Source organism: Ammodytes marinus (genome assembly GCF_949987685.1).
Source record: "Ammodytes marinus genome assembly, chromosome: 4".
NCBI classification, from domain to species: Eukaryota; Metazoa; Chordata; class Actinopteri; order Uranoscopiformes; family Ammodytidae; genus Ammodytes; species Ammodytes marinus.
The window spans coordinates 11,487,898-11,508,095 of NC_137233.1; the positions used below are offsets into that span (position 1 = coordinate 11,487,898).

The 20,198-nt window shown below is 39.6% G+C and overlaps 1 protein-coding gene across 1 annotated transcript; it reads right to left on the bottom strand.

Annotated features, from left to right (window-relative positions):
- On the bottom strand, window positions 1-12,953 carry spdef (SAM pointed domain containing ets transcription factor). Its single transcript, XM_080026812.1, has 6 exons — window positions 12,690-12,953; window positions 4,903-5,370; window positions 3,377-3,574; window positions 3,180-3,227; window positions 1,488-1,622; window positions 1-1,270 (listed from the first exon to the last, which is right to left on the bottom strand). The coding sequence occupies exons 2-6, from the start codon at window positions 5,366-5,368 to the stop codon at window positions 1,026-1,028; spliced, it is 1,092 nt and encodes a 363-aa protein (XP_079882938.1). The 5' UTR covers window positions 5,369-5,370; window positions 12,690-12,953; the 3' UTR covers window positions 1-1,025.
- Window positions 12,954-20,198: the final 7,245 nt, after the last annotated feature.

Genomic DNA, 20,198 nt, shown 5'->3' on the forward strand with positions numbered 1-20,198 from the left:
GGAACAACATTTGTTTTACAAGTAAAAACCGAACATCAAGCAGAGGGGAAAATGAATGGCTTAAAACGTATTGAAATATTAACAATTTCATGGTTGTATCATACATTTTGTCCATCTTTATTTGTATAATTTTATATCTATTCATTACATTATGTTACACTTGTGGTAGATAGTCCAACACCCACAACATAAAATGTAAGCCAACATACAGTGGTAGTCCGGAGTTGACAGCACAATATGGCTATTTAAAGCATGTCTCCTCAGCCGTGAAACAATATGAAGGGAATGTATCACTCCTTACCAAGTTACACCTTACAAAGACAAATTACATTAGTACATAGTCAGCAGGGTTTGAGAATCCTCCAGAGGTTCTCACTGTAGGATCCAGATTCAAACTGCTGAAGTCTCTTCTATGTTCCTTGCAGATGAGAAGATAGAGTGATTTATTGATGTGGTGGATGGCTTACAGGAGCTTACAGGAGCTGACTGACTGATTAAGTCTGTAACAGCCAGGACCAAACCCCAAATGGAAGCAAACCGATCCTAACCACATTGTCAGCTGTACCTGGAGAATGGGCCCTTATTCAAACAGAGACAGCGGTCAAGATGAGTGAAACAAAAAGACAAAGCAAACGTAGCTCATGGCCATGGGCGTTTTCCTGAAGCTTGAAGGAGCAATCTGTTCTGTTTGGTGAAATGAGGGAAGGGTAGTCATGGGATACAAAATAAACAGGCAGATTATGCAAATGATAAGGCAGTTCATTTATTATTAGTTTTTTCTTGTTTTTTTTATCTGCATGTTTTTTTTAATTTTTAATTCTGCAGAAGGGAAAAGCTTCAGCAGCCACGTTGTTTTGTCTGGTCCTCTCGGCCCATGCAAAGATAAGCCTTCGTGCAGCAGCTGCCAGCTGCTACTTCTAGGTTGGCAGTGGAAGTGTGTACCATTGGGGTTGGTCCGTGCACATGTTCCATGTCACATTCATCGCAGGCTTAGCCGTTCTAGTGCACGGTGACGGTGTGTCTTTCTAGTTGTGTAGGTTTCCATCTCCTCCTCCTCTTGCTCCTCCTCTGTCACCTCCTATGCTGCTGCCTAATATTGGGTGAACAAACTGGTACACCAGTCTCTGAGACACATCAGGCTTGCGGATGATGCCTTTCTTGTAGTATTGACGTATGGAGCGGCTCAGTTTGTCATAGTTCATAGCAGGCCGATTCTTCCTGAGTCCCCAGAGTCTCGCAACGTGAGCCGAGTCTTCAATTTTAAAAATACCTAGTGGGAATCAAAAGAGATTTGACATTTGTAACGACTCAACTGTGGTTGCTTACATTTGACCTATGGCCAGGAAGAGCACATTGTTAGTCCACTACATACATACACATTTGCTTACTTTTTTATTTTATTCAGTCTCGTTGAGATAAAGGATGAGTAAACGTTAGATGCAAGTTATAGCGTAGCATTACAATGACATAAAATAAAATTGAAATACCCTTTTCTTTGTTGAGCCAGCGGATGCAGCGTCCATAGCTGTGCGGTTTGAGCAGGAGTTCTCTGAGAAACTGCCAAAGATGAATGGGCTGACCCGAACATGACGAATCTGCCTCGGACCAAAGATCCTCGCTGACTAAACAGCAAAAAGTCACAACGATATTTGGACCTTTAGGCCACGGTGTAGTGGTACACAGATAAAAACACACATTTCTAAAGAAGCGAGTCTTATAAGGTTTACAAACTAACAAGAACATACAATTCACAAAGCGGCTTCTTGATTAGCATGAAAGACAAAATCTTACTCCTAATAATTTTATTAGAATTAAAAAGGTCAACTAAAATGTCCAAATTATGTGCAAAGTAACAGTGCAATTTCAATTCCTTACAGTCTTTTTCTTTTCTTATTTCATCATATATAAATGTTTTTGTTTTTAATGAAATGCGCCTAAGACCCTGTTTCCACCTGGCATTAATATGTGGTTTTTAGGATCCGATCGCGCTAACTACAGGTGGAAACACGCTCAATGCGCATTGAATGCGCATTGAGATTATCCACATTCGGAGGTGGTTTGAGACCACATATCCACATACCCATTAACAGTGGAAACACGTATGCGTATCTCATACACATTAGGCCCCGCCCACTCAACTGCGGCGAGTGACTGGGCGGAAAGGCGTACTCATTCACGCGACAATTCACGTCATAAAAGCGCACCGTTGCAGGTAAATAATAAAGTCTATGTGTGGAACAACTGTGGTCAAGCCAGCGGTCTCTTGTTTTTGCATGGTCAAACCAGCCGCTTCTTTATTTATTCCCCCCGTGTTGTTGTGAGCACAGAGACGGCTCGGTGCAACTGATAGAGACAGTGAGCGAACAGCTCTGGCTGCGGCAGCTTCGTGACATCGTAGCAGTGGGACACAGTGTAGCCAACTGATTCATTTAATGACGAGGAAAAACACCACACAATAAACAGTGCCGCGCTCACATTTTCGCCAAAACACACTGACTCTCTTCACTCTAGCCGAGGTGACTACACAAGGCGGAAATGATTCTTTCGACCAACTGTGGTCAAGCCAGCGGTCTCTCGTTTTTGCTCGGTCAAACCAGCCGCTTTTTTATTTATTCTCCCCGTGTTGTTGTGAGCGTGTATTTAGCCTACTACTATCTATGGCGTAAACACACAGAGACGGCTCGGTGCAACTCATAATAGAGACAGTGAGCGAACAGTGCTGGCTGCGGCAGCTACGCAGTGGGACACAGTGTAACCAAGTGATTAATTTATTGACGAGGAAAACACCACACAATAAACAGTGCTGTGCTCACATTTTCACCAAAACACAAGACTCTTGCCGAGGTGACCATAGACATTATAAAGGGATTTATAATGTCTATGGTCGTGGATGGTCAACACTTCTTCTTCTTCTTCTTCTTTTATTTCCGGCAGACTAGGCAAGGGCGGGGCACTGCTGCCCCCGCCGATTAAAAACAACAGTAGCCTATAAGCGGAAATGATGTACGAGCTGATTTCCATACAGCGCGGGGAATTCGAATCCGGATCGCAAACGCGCATAGAAGACGCATTGTTAAGGCCAGGTGTGAACAAGCATATTACATTTACATATAACGATCGGATTCCTCAGAACCACATATTAATGCCAGGTGGAAACAGGGTCTTAGGAAAACACCTACCAGTAGCTTTTGTATCTCCAACTGAACACCTCTCTTTCATCCAGGCAGCTGGAGGAACGAGAAAGACAATGAATACATTTACTTGAAATTGATTTCACATGGCTTACTCTTTTAGAACATCATTGTCAGTTACAACATTAAGACAATACGAGCATTGTGATGAACTTGTTAAATACATATCTCACACACACACATACCTGACTTCCATATGTCCAGGTGTGCGTGCAGCGTGTCACCACACTGCGGCGAACGTTGGCGGAACTCCTCCTCGCTCATGGCACACAGGTCCTTTCCCGTCAGCTCCTGGAAGGCTTTCCCTGCGTGGGGCAACCGGTAAAGATGCTCAGTCCACAGCAGCCACTTCTGGACGTTCCCTGTGTTCCAGTCTATGGGGTCTGACGCAGAAACAGAGAAAGTGGGAAAACATGTATTATTTCTATATTTCACCTTTTATTTTTATAGGCATGTCATTATAGGTGTTACGAGGAACTTTTAAATATTTCTGTATGTTTTATTTTTCGTCTGATGATCATAATGTACATGTTACAGCAAAGGAGACCATCAGTGCAAAGAATGCTATTTTTAAATAGTTTTTCTTAATGCCTTTGTCATAAGTACGCTCACGCAGGATGAACAGCTGGCGTAGTAAAAATACTACCCCTTTTGTTCAAAGAGGGTGCAACAATTAACACAAACTGAAAGTTCCTCGGATAAACTTTAAGAAAAAGTTCTTATTTGCAATGGCGGCCTGACAAGAGACAAAAGCCATTTAGGGAAAGGGGAGGAGGGCTAAGAGATAAATAAGAAATAAAATATGATTAAAAATAAATAAAATTAGCAATGACAATATGGACAACAGTCAATAAGCATAACATGAGGAGTGCACAGGTATATGATGGGTGAATAAGAAGGGAGAAACCTTACAAATTTAGCAATAAGCAAATCATAATGTAGAAAAGAAACTGCATGGATCGGTGTAAACGGCCGAGATGGCGATTTTGAAGGATGAAATTGCAATAGGTTCGTCCAGTTTAAAAAAAACTCCCTGCTGCGAATTGCCTTGTTTGGGGCTAGTCCTACAGTGAGATTAAAGTCATATGTGAGTCAAGCTGAGTCAGTTTAATTCCCATTCGTTTTTATTGCGTATCATGTCCTGCTACTGTAGTACATTTAAATGTACTAAACCCACAAGTCTTTTATGCCCCTACACTTCTAATCAGTAGAACAGATGACTGGGGATCGCACAGGGTTTTATGACAGCCAGAAGCCTCACAATACATAATGCTTCCTCTGTTTGCTTTGCGAGCGGGAGAGACCTCGCCCATAAGTCTGTGTACACGTCTGATGGCAGGAAAGAAACCACCACTGTCCCGATCCAGGAGAACTCATGTAAAGGTCAGGATTACATAGATCCTGGAGCAGGCAAACACAGCGTTAGGTCTGTAGGGACATGATTGAAGAGATCTGTCATCTTGCCCGGGCGCTCCATACAAAATATGTGTTAATAATGGGAAAAAGATCCAGTAGCTTAAATTGAGCTCAATCAATATTCCTCTACCTGCAAATAATGATGGCGATGTTTCCTTTTTTTCTTTTTGTCATGAAAAATGCCCCTGTGTGCTTTAAAGATTTGTTTCTTTGTCATTTAATCAACGGAACTGTAACAGCCCTTTTTGGGAGATGACAAAGTGCAGTAGCAGGTGTGTTGGACGGCACGCCTTACCTGGGGTGATGTTGAGCAGTTTGCAGGCTGTTTCGATGTCCTTCAACACTTCTCCGACCACCATGCTCTGCACCTGCTCCAGAGAGCGCTCCTCCTCCTGGCCCTCCAGCCCGGGAGAGAGGCCCTGTTCCTGGCTGTCGATGACGGGGCACTGCTCTGGTTCCTCCCGGGGCTCCATCATGCGAGTCATGGGCACGGCCAGCGTTGTTGTTGTGGTTGGGGAGGTCTCCGAGACCTTCAGCAGCCAGGTGGCGTCTTCGGTGAGGAGCATGTCAAAGCAGGAGAGGTAGAGGCCCGGCACGCCACGCTCCAGGGCGTCCAGGCTGGGTTTGGTCTCCCCGAGGTCCCAGGGTTCCCCAGAGTTCTCCCTGCTCTGCTCCAGGATGGCCAGGGAGTCCTCTGTTGTCGCCCCGATCCGGGATCCATACACTGTGCCTTCTGATAAACTGCCCACAGGAGTTGACATAACTGGGGAGACAAGAGAGACAATAAAAAAGACCTTAGACCTTACATTGCTAACCTGTCAGGGAAACATTTAAAAAGTTTCCTTTCAGCATTGCAAGGAACCTTAAGGAAAATGCTTTTTCTTGATGAATGATTCTGATAAGTGGAACACCAAAAGGGATCAACACAAATGGCTGTACCATAAGCACTTCGGAATGTAACAGACAAGAGCTCATGAATGATAATCCTGTCTGACAACATTTAGAAAGTTTAGAGCAGTTGAGCATCACTTTCTTTAATATTATGTCAATAGTTATTAAGCCAATTAGGTAATACCTTCTCTAACTTTTCCTTTACTGCAATTATCTGGCTCCTAAAGCAGCATTTGTTTTTGTCCATCAAAGTCCATCAGAGCAGATCCAGGCAAGAATTCCTTTCCGTAATGTGATATGAGCAGAAATGAGGTGAGACTGTGCTGGTCGATGCTTTATAAGAACCCCCAGCCTAATGGAGATACTGGGGTAAATGACCCTGAAGAGAGTGAAAAACACACACAGCGCTGACAGGCATCATGGGGCAAAATGGATTTGACTGAGTCTCTTATTTGTGGGTCATTGGGCCAGAATGGCTGACGTCTTGGGGGTAGGTGACTTGTATTGAGACCTGAGGCAGCTCCGCCGCCTGCCTGGGCTTTCAAGGTGCCGTCTCTGCAGCCCTCTGTCTCCACTGTCAGCTGGAGATTTTAATCAAGTGAGATAATGCGTAAAAAGAGCAGCGCACCAAACGACCAAGTCTGTTTTATGAAGAGTTGACCGATAGCTGCTGTTGGCAACAGGAAATTGCCATCATAAGTATTCATTTATGGACGTCAGCTGTGGCACAAGTGTTGTAATCGCACCCATAATGTGTACCTGCCACAGCTGGCATACGGGAAGGCACACGGCTGTCACACACACACACACACACCAGGTTATCAGGCTGATGCCACAGTAAAGGAAGTGTGCTCCCACAGAGCACATGTTCAAGGAGAGTCATGGCTTTATTTGTCAAGACACAAATAAATTAAAAGTCCGATAAAGATTTAAACAATGACCAGCTACGCCCATTGACCAAAATCCTCTGTGAGGGCAGAGTTCAAAATGAACGCATACTTCATAGAAACAAAATGACAAAAAAGTTTTAATCAGAATGTTCTCTTTTTTTGTCATACATTTCTATTTTTTCTTTCCTCTTTTACATTGTATACTGTATATTTTTTGTCATTCTGTAATTTATTTCCTTTGATGTTGGCTGCACACATAAGACATCTTTTCTCTCTTTCACCAAAGTTAAATAAAGTTATCTTGCCCGCCCCTGAAACGGATTCCCCTTTTTTTTCGTGTATTGGTCCTCAACCCCCCACTGTAAAACCTCCTCCCCAGACTTCCTTTTATCTCCACATTTCTCGTAAACCATAACCCACCCTCCCTTTCACTGCATCAGGAGTCAGATTAAAAGCTGCTGGCATCCCAAGCCTCTGCTGCTGCGTGTCAACTCTGCTCTGCAACAGCTTGCGCTAAGCCCATTAGCAAAGCAAATTTAGCCATATTACCTTCTTCCCAAAGGAAGAGGGGGCACAAGAAAAAGACACAAACACACACCCCCGGGGAGGGGGATTAAGGCCCTGACTGATCTCTAAATGAGTTTGGTCAAGATGCTGATATTCATTTCAGAGGCATTAGGGCTTGCTCCATTTACTCTGCAAAGTCAGCCTTTGACACAGGCGGAAAAGGAACTCCCTCCATGCAGGCGTCCACCCTGGGAACCATATTACTTCTACAAGCTTGTTCTCATTTAACATAAAGACCAATAAAAGTAACCAAAACACTGACCAAAGAGCTACCTGTGTGTGATATCTTTACTGGAAATCCGCACGCAGCTTTAATCAAAAGAATAACGTCCATTCTCGAAATTGAAAATGGTAAAAGTTGAAGAACAATTCAACCTAATTTGAAATGTGCCCACTAGCCCATTTATCATTGTTGCTGAAACAATTATGTGACATAAGTCAAAAGTGTTTGGATTAAAGTTAATAAGTAGTGATTTAAACAAGCAAAAAGTTCTGCTCATTCAAAAGTGTATCGAGAGAGCATCAATCTAGTAGTGACCAACACTGGGGTGCTTGGCTCATAACAAAAAAAAGAAAGTGTTGTTTGAGTGTGGAGTTAGATGAGTGTGTACAGCCAGGCGTGGCTGTTTGCCATGTGAGCGTTAAAGGGAGATTTTCTTTTCCTTGTTATTGTTTCTCATGGGAAAACTTGGAGCAGCTAAGGAAGTCATTGTTCCCCGAACAAGGAAAAAGGTTGCATCTTTGTGTTGGGCTCCTTTGCTCAATATGACTATTGCTGGGAAGAAAGTATTCAGGCTTGAGGAAGTGATAAGGATCTAAGACTAATCAATTTGTTGTGGCAGGTGCAGGTGCACTGTTCACATTATAAATTAGGTTTAGGTGTTACTATTTTTAGGTTGTTAAAAAGGTAGTTGCTTATTTTATGAATTGCAAATAAAGGCTGGTTTTCGTGTGATGTGTTTGCACTTACTTTTATTTTTATTGCTGTTTACAATATTTGGATTTCAAAGACCATCACTACTTCCAATTTTATATCTGCAAAACTGACATTTTAATTCCATTTCATTATACTCCTATATGTCTACTTTACTTTCATGTCCACAGTGGGAAGTGTTAACTGCCAAGAAGGGATGGTGTTGCACTCTGTGAATCATTTCTACTGTTAGTCAGGTGCACTGGCATTAGGCCAGTATCCTTGGAAACTAAGCACTTGCAAGTGCTTTGCGGTTGGTCCAAATTATTTTTGCAGCATTTACAGTTAATGATGTAGATGATAAACGTCATACCACTGAGATTGGACCTGAAGATTGGATGTTATAGCACGGACGGATGGAGAAAGAAAAACCTGTCACCTGTTTAGTTTTTTTTTTCAGACAAATTGAAGAGACGACCAAGATATGGACACCCTCACCACAAGGCCTTAAGGCATGCTCTGGCGCAGCTGGATATAATGTGCAAATTGTCAGAAGATCAGAAGGAGCAAGTTGTTTTAATAGTTCTAAAAGTTTGGTACAATCGGCAGCCGCTTTTAAAGTGACATTATAACCACCAGCAATTTGCCAATGAAGACTAAAGCTGGGGTATACTGTATGATTTCTGATTGGTCAAAGTTAACATGAGCTGACACTTTGACCAATCAGAGCGAGGCTCCGATTCTCTGTTCTTATTGGCTGTTGGGACTGTCCATTCACTTTGGCACGACTTTGCTGGTGTAGTGCGTGTCAGGGAGGGACCAAAGAGAACAAGTGGAGCGGTTGAGGTATTTGGATTTGAATCTCTATCCCAACTGCCATTTTCTCCCCAAATCCTCAACCCCAGCTTTAATGTGATGCACAAATTTCACTACTTCGATTGGGCTCATATATAGTGCAAATACTTTCAATTTCTATCCACCTAGCTACAAGGAACTTTGAGTTGTTGTTGTTTCTAGCGGCACCTTTCGATAATATTGTTAAAAAAACATTTTTTACAACACCTGCACCCAGGCACGTGCTACAGAGTTTTGCATGCCTGCCGAAAATGGCATGCACCTTAGCTGTAGGGGATACTGGCAGAAATTGTGGTGATTATTAAGGCACATTTTTGTTAAAAGACTATATAATCTGCTTCGTCATAGTATTTATAAAGGTGCATGCAATTTTTGCCAGGCATGCTGAACTTGGCACTACACCTGCTTGTGCATTTCTTAGGAAGAAAGGGAATACATCAATGCAGAGAGATTTTTTTGTGAGTTTGTAACATTAATAATGGTAATATGACGATGGTGAGGCAGAATACATTTTAATTTATCTGGAAATACAGGCTGTTACGGTTTGCCTGCCCTAAATAGTTTACAGGAAAAATCTGACCAGTTTAAAGGCATAAATAATAACTATATATTAGTGCTGTCAGTTTAACGCGTTATTAACGGCGTTAACGCAAACCCATTTTAATGGCGATATTTTTATTATCGCGCGATTAACGCTCTTTACGCTCTTTACGGCCTAGCAAACGTTGTGGTTTTTTCACATGCTGTTGAATCAACTAGTAATGTTAGAACAACTGAAACACCACAAACTATACATGTGGCTCGCAGTTAAGTTACTGTTCATTCAAACGGAACATGTCCTACAGGGTAATTTCACATTAAAATCATTTAACTGGCAAAACGGCTAAACGTCCAGTCAATTCTGACTTTTATTTTGAAGCAGAAACCGGAACCTAGCTCTTTCTAGCTCAGCTGCGCGACCTTCACTAGTAGCTTCTTCCGTGTGGTGTGAGTCTGGGACTTCGCGGAAAAAGAACAGAAAAGAAAGCTTGTCATTAAATATTATCGTTTGACAGCACTACTATATATAATATACTATAATAAGTTTATTTATATAGCACAATTCAGACACAAGGCCATTCAAAGTGTTTTTACAGGGGCAAGAAATACATCAAGAATAAAATACATCAAGTATAGAATAGACACAAGAAAAGCAAATTAAAAATATGAAATATGAATAGAAATAAAACATTTTAATTAAATAAAAATCGCAGGTTAAAAGGGAAACAGAAAAGTCTTCAGATCTGATTTAAAAGAGCTGAGAGTTGCAGCAGACCTCAAGTTTTCTGGGAGGTTGTTCCAGATATGCGGTGCATAAAAACTGAAAGCTGCTTCTCCTGGTTTAGTCCTAACTCTGGTGACTGTAAGTAGACCTGTCCCAGACGACCCAAGGGCTCTGGACGGTTCATAACGCATCAGGAGATCACAAATGTATTTTGGCCCTAAACCATTTAGTGCTTTATAAACCAACATCAATATTTTGAAGTCAATTCTTTGATTGACAGGAAGCCAGTGTAAAGACCTCAGAACTGGGGTGATGTGATCAACTTTTTGGGTCTTAGTGAGGACTAGAGCAGCAGCGTTCTGAATTAGCTGAAGTTGTCTGATTGACAGGACCACAAATATCTGTTACGTATGTGTAACAGTTAACAAGTCTACTAATCCATGGACAAGTTTTTCTAAATCTTGCTGAGACATAAGCGCTTTGATTCTTGATATGTTTGTAAGGTGGTAGTAGGCTGACTTAGTAAGTGATTTAATGTGTTTCTTGAAATTCAAGTCTGAGTCGATGACAACACCAAGATGTTTGGCTTGGTGTGTGGTTTCTAACATAGCAGATTTAAGCTGTGCGCTGACTTTTAATTGTTCATATTTGGCACCAAAGACAATTACTTCAGTTTTGTCGTTGTTTAATTGAAGAAAATGTTGGCACATCCAGTGTTGGCACTATAGTCTCCTGGTGAAATGGTTATGTAAATTTGTGTGTCGTCTGCATAATTATGGTAACATTATTTGTTCTCATTCATGATTTGGGCTAGTGGGAGCATGTAGATGTTAAACAGAAGAGGCCCAAGAATTAAACCTTTGGGGACCCGCATGCAATATTTGTTCGCTCGGATGTGAAATTGCCTATTGACACATAGTAGTCTCTGTCCTTTATGTAGGATTTAAACCAGTGTAGCACAGTTCCAGTCCAACCCAGTTTGCAAGTCGATCTAGTAATATCTTGTAGTCAACTGTGTCGAACTCAGCACTGAGATCCAGTAGAACTAAGACAGAACTTTTTCCACTGTCTGTGTTTAAGTGGATGTCATTGAAGCTCTTAACCAGAGCGGTCTCAGTGCTGTGGTGTTCTGACTGGAAGACATAAAATCAGTTGTTCATTGCTCAGCAGTTATTTTTAGAATTTAGTTAGTTTTATGCTTTCTTATCCTATTTTTTTTACATCTTATGTCAGCCTTTCCTTGTGAGATCAATCAAAAAGCAGCATGGATCATAAATGTGTGTCTTTGAAAAAGCAAATCATCATAACGTGAAGTCCCTTTTCACTCCCCACCCACCTAGAGAGCCAGGGAAGCTTTTAGCAGACTCCATGAATGAAATCTGTCATCTTTAGTCAACATCATCATTTAAATCCCCCATCTCATCCTTGACAGCGGGGACACATTTATATCATATTTGTCAGCTTGTCTTGGCATTGAAACAGCCAGCAACGTCCCCAGGCACTGTTTATCTTGCCGCATGTTGTTTTTCACACCTTAACATAGCGTGTAAATGCTATATGATGAAATTTGACATGTAGAGGAACGAGAAAAACGGTTAAGCACGGCGCAAGTTGCAGAGCAAACACAGAGAAAAGAAATGGGATGATTGAAAAAAAATATTAAATTATTAAATTAATATGAAAAAAGCTGTATGAATCCTCCCCGTTGTTGTTATCAAACAGCAGCAACACAAATGTTTTACCTGATAAACTTTTGTTTCCAATTCATAGTTTTCAACTCACCAGTGATATTAAAAACTGCTTAAGTAAACAAGAATGTACTTTGTTTTGCTTTAAGTCTTGTATCCAGTCACTCTTTTTTTGCATGATGTTGTTTAACGATGTTATGTTCTCTGAAATATCTCTTTATGAATGGTCTTATTGTTTTTAATCTTGTGTTGTGATGCCAAACAATCAATTTGTGTGCAATCAAACTTTGTAACTTTCTACACATTAATTACAAAGCAAATTTGTCTTTATAAATTGGATTATCCTTATAATTCTAACTGACTGTTAACACCTTAAAATGCTGTATGGTGGTAATCCTATACCAGGAAAGTCACAGAGGAGATGCCTTTTTATTTTTTCTCTGAAATATAAGATGATTATATCAACATCGATGAGCAAAGGGTACAAGTTAGATGTAATATTAAAGATGCAATATGTAACTGTGGGTGTGTCAGAGATGTACATTTTCTATGGTATATTCTCATAACTTAATAAACACACTTTCCTAACAGGAAAATGTGATCCCTGGAACACAGTTTGAAGTTAGAAAGCTTCCTGAGAATGACTGTTTCTCTGTTGTTGTTTACAACAGCAGGTCCCACAGTTTGGTTTACAAACATATTATAGTCCTGTGTTTGGTCCCAGGTTCCTGAAAATAATTTACTTTTTGATTTATGATATTCAATACTAAGAATTACATGTAGAGTAAATAGGTTTTGCAAACTAACTGCAGGCTCTGGAAATGTATACAAATCCCCCTCCTCTGAACCTGCATAACAGTAGAAATTTGGATTTCATTTATTCCCAGCAAACTTCACAACAAGTGTCCCATACATTTTCCTTTAATTAAAAACTTTAAATTCATGCAGTGAACAGGGAAAATAAAGTGTCACATACGTATTGAGGATGTTGAGAGAGGTTAAGTGTCTTCTTACCGAGGCAGAGATGCTCTGATGAAGACCCGATTGGATGGAGGCAGATGCGGTTCTCAGCTCTGGATCTGTTGACGATGAATGGTGGCCTATTGTCCTGTTGCAGATGGACAAATGTTCAGCTCAGAAGGGTGCTAGAGGCAGAGGACAGAGGCGAGACACCCTACAATCTATATTTTTTGTTTTTTTTCCCCCCACTTGATGACTGTCGCAGAACCCCCAGCCTGAGGCCTTGGACCCTCCCAGGCTCCCTGGTACAATTACCACTTAACCTGAAAGTCACAGCCTAAAGCACAACTGCAAAGTAAACCTCAAGTGAAAGCACCTGCTGGGGGTGTGCACAAAGTGAGAGTGAGCCAGGGCAAGTGAGTGAGTGCAAAGGAATTCTAGCACCATTGACTGCAATTTGTATTTATAGGGTAGTGGTGTTTACTTATGCACACAACCTGCTGTGCGTGTATGGGTGTGTGTGTGTGTGTGTGTGTGTGTGTGTGTGTGTGTGTATGGGTGTGTGTGTGTGTGTGTGTGTGTGTGTGTGTGTGTGTGTGTGTGTGTGTGTGTGTGTGTGTGTGTGTGTGTGTGTGTGTGTGTGTCTGTGTGTGTGTGTGTGTGTGTGTGTGTGTCGACATAAGCACAGACCTCTTCTAGCATGATTAGTTGACCTCACTACTTAGGTGACAGACAAAGTGATAAGAGACTATAGAATATAGAATGGCACTTGTATTGTCACTATACAGTACATTATTAACGGTTAAACCAGTTATTCCAAACCTTTTTTGGCTTAAGACCCATGTTCAGATGTCTCTTCTCTAAACTTCTGGTTTCATTTAAACAATAAATACAGTATATTGGTTGTATAAACAAATACAAAATAACAGAGAAAAACCCAAAACATTTTCTTTGTGGTGCAAAGAAAGTTGTTTTTAAAAATAGTTTACAGACTAGCCCGTTTCCAGAATTATACTATACAAACCATGGTCCCACAGGTGTTTTAGTTTAATCTCCTCACTCACCTAAATTGCTCTTCTTGCATTAAATTGTTTATTCATTCATTAAGTTAGGTGACCTCACATCATTTTATCCTATTTCTATTTCACCAGGATAATCCACCTGTTTTCAAAACTGTTTTCTAGGGATTCCTGAATCCTCCAGAAGTCAAAACCACCAGACTTCTAATAATGTAGCTTTTGGAGGTGGAGTTCACTTTAACTGCTTTACATACGGTTGGGTACTTTATAAACAATGTGTCAAAGTCAATAAATGATTGTAGTGAATCCCTTCCTACGTGTAGTGTAGTAGCATAACATTGAATTGTTCAAGTATAAGTAGGCTACTGTATGTATGCAGCTATAGGCTACTTAGCGACTTTGAGTTTCAAGAAAGAATAAGCTAAATACAATATACAATTATTTCCACAGATGAAAAACGTTTACTTTTTATATCCATTTTTTTTGTATCAAAACACTGACCTCTTGTAGACTGTATCAGTAACTATACAAGGAGAAATATTCATAGGAACTTCTCAAAACACTGCAGCTCACTCAACTTCTCTGCTGACTATCTGTATAAATGTATTTGAAAAAGGCATAGGCTATAGTCTCCCAAGAAATATCTCCAAATACACTGTATTTGTTAGTAGCTTGTGCTGTTGGCTGCTAAAGTGTGGCTAGACTATTTTTGGGCACATTTATCCCAACATTAACATATTGTCAGCTGAGTTAGCACAGCTGCTATTTGTAACTAGCAGTGGTAAGTTGATCCATAGAGCATTCTGTAATTGTTCCTTAATTGTAAAAAAAATTCAGGCTCATACATCAACATTAGATATAGTTGATTATTTGGTGTTTAGATTCAGCAGTCCAAATAAGGTGCTGATTTCCTTATTTCTTTCAGTGCAATTATTTGAACAACTCAAAGGAACAAAAAGCTAAATAAGCCAAAACATTCTTCCAGTATATTATATGTGCAATATATCATAAAATCATTTTGATCGCATTTGTTAAAGAGGAGTCAACATTTGGTTTTCTATTGAGAAATAGATAAGAACATGCTTTCCACATTTCAGGTGTATAATCAACCTTATAGCATGACATTATGATGAGTTTATAATGTGACATTATTACTTGGGGCTATGCTCTGATACTATATTTTGCCTCATTCACACTGGTTTCCACGGTTGCATCCACTCAACCAAAGGGACTGCACTTCAGTTACATGGGTGATGTCATGGCTAACGACAACAATTACGGGAAACTATTGAGATCTCTATCATTGCACAGGAGTACTATAAAATATTGACTTTTCTATGGCAGTAGAAACTGTCATGCACCACCACTCATCTGTGAAATAGTGGATTATTGGCTCCTTTTTTCAAATGTAAAAGAAAGAAAAAAAGCCGGTCTGTGTGTAAACTCTGTTTGCTAACTGCGAACTGATGCATTGTAATGAAAAACCGTTTCCTTTGCGTAAGTTAAGCCGGGTCTGAACAATGTGGCTCTGTCCAAACCATAGAACTAACAGGTATTTGTGAAAAGGCTTTCAAAGAAAACTATGTTCTTTACAAAACAGTGGTAACCCACAACAATCAAAGTACTTAAAGACCACTGTATCTAATCGTTTCCCTCTAATCTGGCTTCTAATTCACCATGTAAGACGCTAAATGGCCTGTCTTCTGATAGCGACCGCTGAATCCTAAGGTTTCTTTCTCTTTTACAGTCCCAGGACATATTTTCTATTCTTTCATTTCTAATTCAGGAGCTGCTAGCTTGATACAGTCACACAGTCTGAATGGATTAATCTTGAAATACAGAGAGGGTGTGCACCAAACTGCGTCAAGACTTCTCAGCCGCTGAGTGTTTGTAGACACACCAAATCAAACCTTGAACGATGACAACCTCCTTTCATTGGACAACAGACTTGCACATTGTGCATGACCACACACATTATAAGTGCATAGCACAGAGCTAAATGATTGTAATTAAAACTGAACATATTGTCATAAAAAGAGTTTGCTGATATATTTACAAAAAAAAGGAAATATTTACAGATTTTTACAAAGAGAAAACATCTGTTTGCTTTTGGCTTAACTCACATCCAGTTCAAGGAAAAATTTGCATGGCAGTTTCTTCAAATAGTGTTTGACCTTTTCCTTGGCTCCGGAACAACATTCTCATGGTTGAAAGACAATGAGCAAGAAGAAGAAACAGACTGGGTGTCAAATACGTTGTCACAATCGGTCCACTGTGATGGTGAGATGAATAACGATTGTGCAGGTGTCACTGCTATGAACAGGTGTCGATGACCTTCTGAGTTGTTTTAGCAAACTCAATAATCAGCAAATAATCTAATCTTTGTTGAGTGAGCTGTGTCATATTGTCAGACCATGTACTGTATATATGTGCAAGTATGAAGTTAGACACCTCTTAGTTATGACAGCTCTTCAAACTGTTTTTTTTAATGTATTTTTGTATCCTTATCAGAGGGAAAATCAGTCAGTTGTGAATGACTGCTTGAATAAATACGACTTCATTAATTTGAAACAGTGCGTTGTGAGTAACTGAACCTTATAGAATTACTTCCTCTTGAAAGTAAATGGAGAGAGAGAGAGAGAGACAGAGAAAGAGAGAGAGAGGGGTTTATTGACAGTGTTGCATTCAACGTCAATGTTTGTCGTCACAAGGACAGTTTGAGATCGAGGTAAGATCCATTTCCTGATGATTTACTTCAACAGCCAGGCAGCTTGCCAAAACAGTATGCTGCCTGTAAAACAGTTAACACTGCAGAGACATGCCTGATCCCGTACATGTGTAAAAAACCAACAGACATGAGGTCAAACGATGGCATGGACAGTATGAACAAAAAAAGTCACACATGTCAAGACACGACATGCAGTGGTGGAAGCATCCGGAAGAGTTTCAGTCCTTGAGATGGGTTGTGTTACTCACCCATGGATGGACGAAGCTGTTTTATGCAATAATCCGTGAGTTAGAATTTGAATAGATGTGAGTTATACTGATATTTGCCAGATGTTTGTATGTACATTGCATTATGTGTATTTCTAAAGGTACATGTGTGCGCAAGCATTAATACACATATTAAACAAGCAATATTCTGAAAATACAAAAAAAAGAAGATACAGGAATTCTTAGAAATATGTAATGAACAAATATTAAGGTGATTTCTTGTTTTACTAGTGGAAATTATTTGTGAATCTTGACATTGCAAACAGGTTTGGACATTTCTTTTGTAAAACAGTTTTGGAAATTGTATTTAGACCTTTCAAGTTGACTGGGATAACTTGGCGCTATTTCAGCAGAATTGGGGCAACATGAGCATTAGGCTGGAACCGTGTTTCTGACTATCTGATGAATGAAGGTGTGATGTTTCCTCTCCTTTTAACTCTGTTGTTGGTCTCTAACAACTCCAAAAGGGAAATATCTAGCTCTTCAGAATCAGATTAAGGTTTATTGCCAGGTATGTTTATGCATACAGGGCTTTTCTGTTGTTTAATGAGGCACACAATAACCATACGCAAAGAGGCAAGTCTGAGAATATAAGTAGCAAATTTACAATATAATTTACAATTTACAATGAAATATTATATAAAGAGAAATATGTGCAATTATCCTTTATCACAAAAGAAGAGCTGTACAATTGTGCAGGAGGTAGCCTGACCCAAAAAGTGCAAATGATCAGATAGATGAGGATGTGTAAATGTAATACAATGAGGAATATATATATATATATATATATATATATATATTGGTCTCTCGAGGATAAATAAAAGTTAAATGAAAAATGAAAAAAATAAATATATATATAGCCTATATATATATATATATATATATATATATATATATATATGATTTTATTCAGGACACATGAAGATCCATAGTACAATGCATACAAAATAGACTCAATACAAAAATAACAACAAAAAAGCACACCAATGCATACAGATTAAAAAAACAAATAAAATAAGAGATCAGCATACAACACTTGCAGTATACAAAGATGTCCTCCAATGTCTCCAGAGTGTGGATGAGAACCTGACAGAGCTGAGCCCAGGCTTGGCCAATGCCTAAATAATACTGTTTTCAGATGCCGTCAACCTACACATAAAACGATACATCAAATTCCTAATTAAAGCATGACAGGTAGGCACACCAACATTTAGAAACATTTGACTGGCACTAGACCATCTCGGTATTCTGAGAAGCATCCGCATTCCGTCATTATAAGCCACAATTAGTTTTTTCATATTGCTTTTTCTGTAAGCACGCCACAAATGGGCAGTATAGCGGGGTACAGAATGCTCTAAATAGCGCGACCTTTACAGCAGTTGAACACATGTTAAATTTACGTGCAAGCATATTGGCTTGACCATACATCTTACGACACTGTCTGTTGATATCTTTATCATCTGACAAATCATTAACAAAATGGTGGCCTAAATACTTCACATCATCACATACTTTAAGAGCAGTACCAGATAAAAAGAAATCAGGAAATACCAATTTCCTGTCTTCTTTGCCTCTGACAATCATAATATTGCTTTTATTTGCATTATATCGAATATCAAAATCCACACTGTATTGGGAACAAACCTTCAAAAGTTGTTGTAAGCCAGCACTATGGGCAAAATATGACAAAATCATCTGCATACATAAGGTTATTAATGAGACTATTGCCAATCACACATCCTGTATTGCATGCATTCAACTGCTGTGACAATTCGTCCATATACACATTAAAAAGAAAAGGAGATAGGATTCCACCATGGCGTACACCGTTACCAACATAGAAAGGTTCTGCACACAGAATCCCCCCATTTCACCTGCATAGACTGATGATGAGCGTACCAGTAGACTAAGATTCTAATAATGACTTTAGGCACTCCTCTATGATGCAACTTAAGGAACAGTTTCTGATGATTCACACGATCAAATGCCTTGGAAGCATCTATAAAACACGTAAAGATAGTGGAATTCAAGCTATTATATCGGTCAAAAATTTCCTTTAAGGCAAATATACACATATCAGTACCATGTTTACGTTTAAAACCGAATTGGTTATCTGTGGTAAGAATGTACTTTTCCAACCTGCTAAGGAGGATTTTCTCCAAGATTTTGGAAACAATGCAGGCTAAAGCTATGGGCCTATAATTGTCTATACTGTTTATTTTGCCAGCTTTGTCCTTAAGAACAGGCACTAATAGTACTGGTAAAATGGCTTCAGGCAGAGACCCATGGCCTAAGAATCCTGTCATACATATAGCAAGCAGAGTATAGTTTCCTGCTAGCATATTTTAGATGTTCAGCAGTTATTTTATCAGCACCACAAGCTTTGTTGTCATCTAAACCCAATACTGCAGATTGTATCTCTTCTGAATTAATAACCACATTTTCATTATTATAAACATATCCAACCTCAAAATTATTCCTCCCATTACAGTTAAACAACTCATTATAATGTTGTCACCACATCTGACAGATAGCATCTGATCCACTGGTTCCCTCAATATCTGTAGGTAAGGGCAATTTACTATTGTTCATGGCTCTAATCTCTTTCCAGAAATCATTATAGTTTTTATATTGTAATCTACATGCCAGAGACTCAGACCTCAGCGAGTTCTCATTCCTTTTGATGTATCGAAGTGCGTATTTAAAATGTGCATTTGCACGTTTCTTCTGTTCGAATAAAGGTCCCTGTCTGTCTCTACCAGACACTATCCAGGCTTTAAAAGCCCTCCTAGCTTCGGCATGAAGCCCTGCCACATGCTCATTCCATCCGGGCTTGATATTCTGAAGCCCACACTGGAATTTATAAAAAGGCCTACAGGCAGCATGAAGTGATTTCACAATTAAATCATATAAAACACATAAGTCATTAATATGTTGTGAATTTTTACAGTTAATATCACAACATTGTATGGCATCTTTAGGCAATGAAATGTTTCCCAGCAACCTATCAGTCTTAATTAAATAATTCAGGACATCTTCTTCAGTTAGCTTAGACCAATCCAGTCTCCCTGTGTTGATGCTACTAGCCACAGTAGACAAAGCGGGTAGCTTCTCAACATTCACAGACAAAGAAAATGGTATATGATCAGCATTTGCAAACTCATAATGAATCTCCATGGCATCCACTGAGTCATGAGCGTCAGTTGTACCAACACAGTCATCTAACCATGAGGTAGAATGCCATGCTTCACTGATGTGAGTGTAACTATCAGCAGGCAGGAGAACATTGCTTGAGAGTACTAAACCAGCATCAGAGCAAAGAGAGAATTCATATCAGAGATGTCAGCATTCATGTCTCCTACAACGAAAATACAGGTTGAGGCATTATCTTGAATAAAAGATTCAAGACATGCTAATCGATTAAGATATTCTGCTTCATTGACATGACACTCATAAGGAGTGTATATGTTTATGAGGATAAACTTTGTATCATGACAATTAAACTCTATACCAATAGCCCAATCCACTCCCAATCTTACAAGTGAAATAA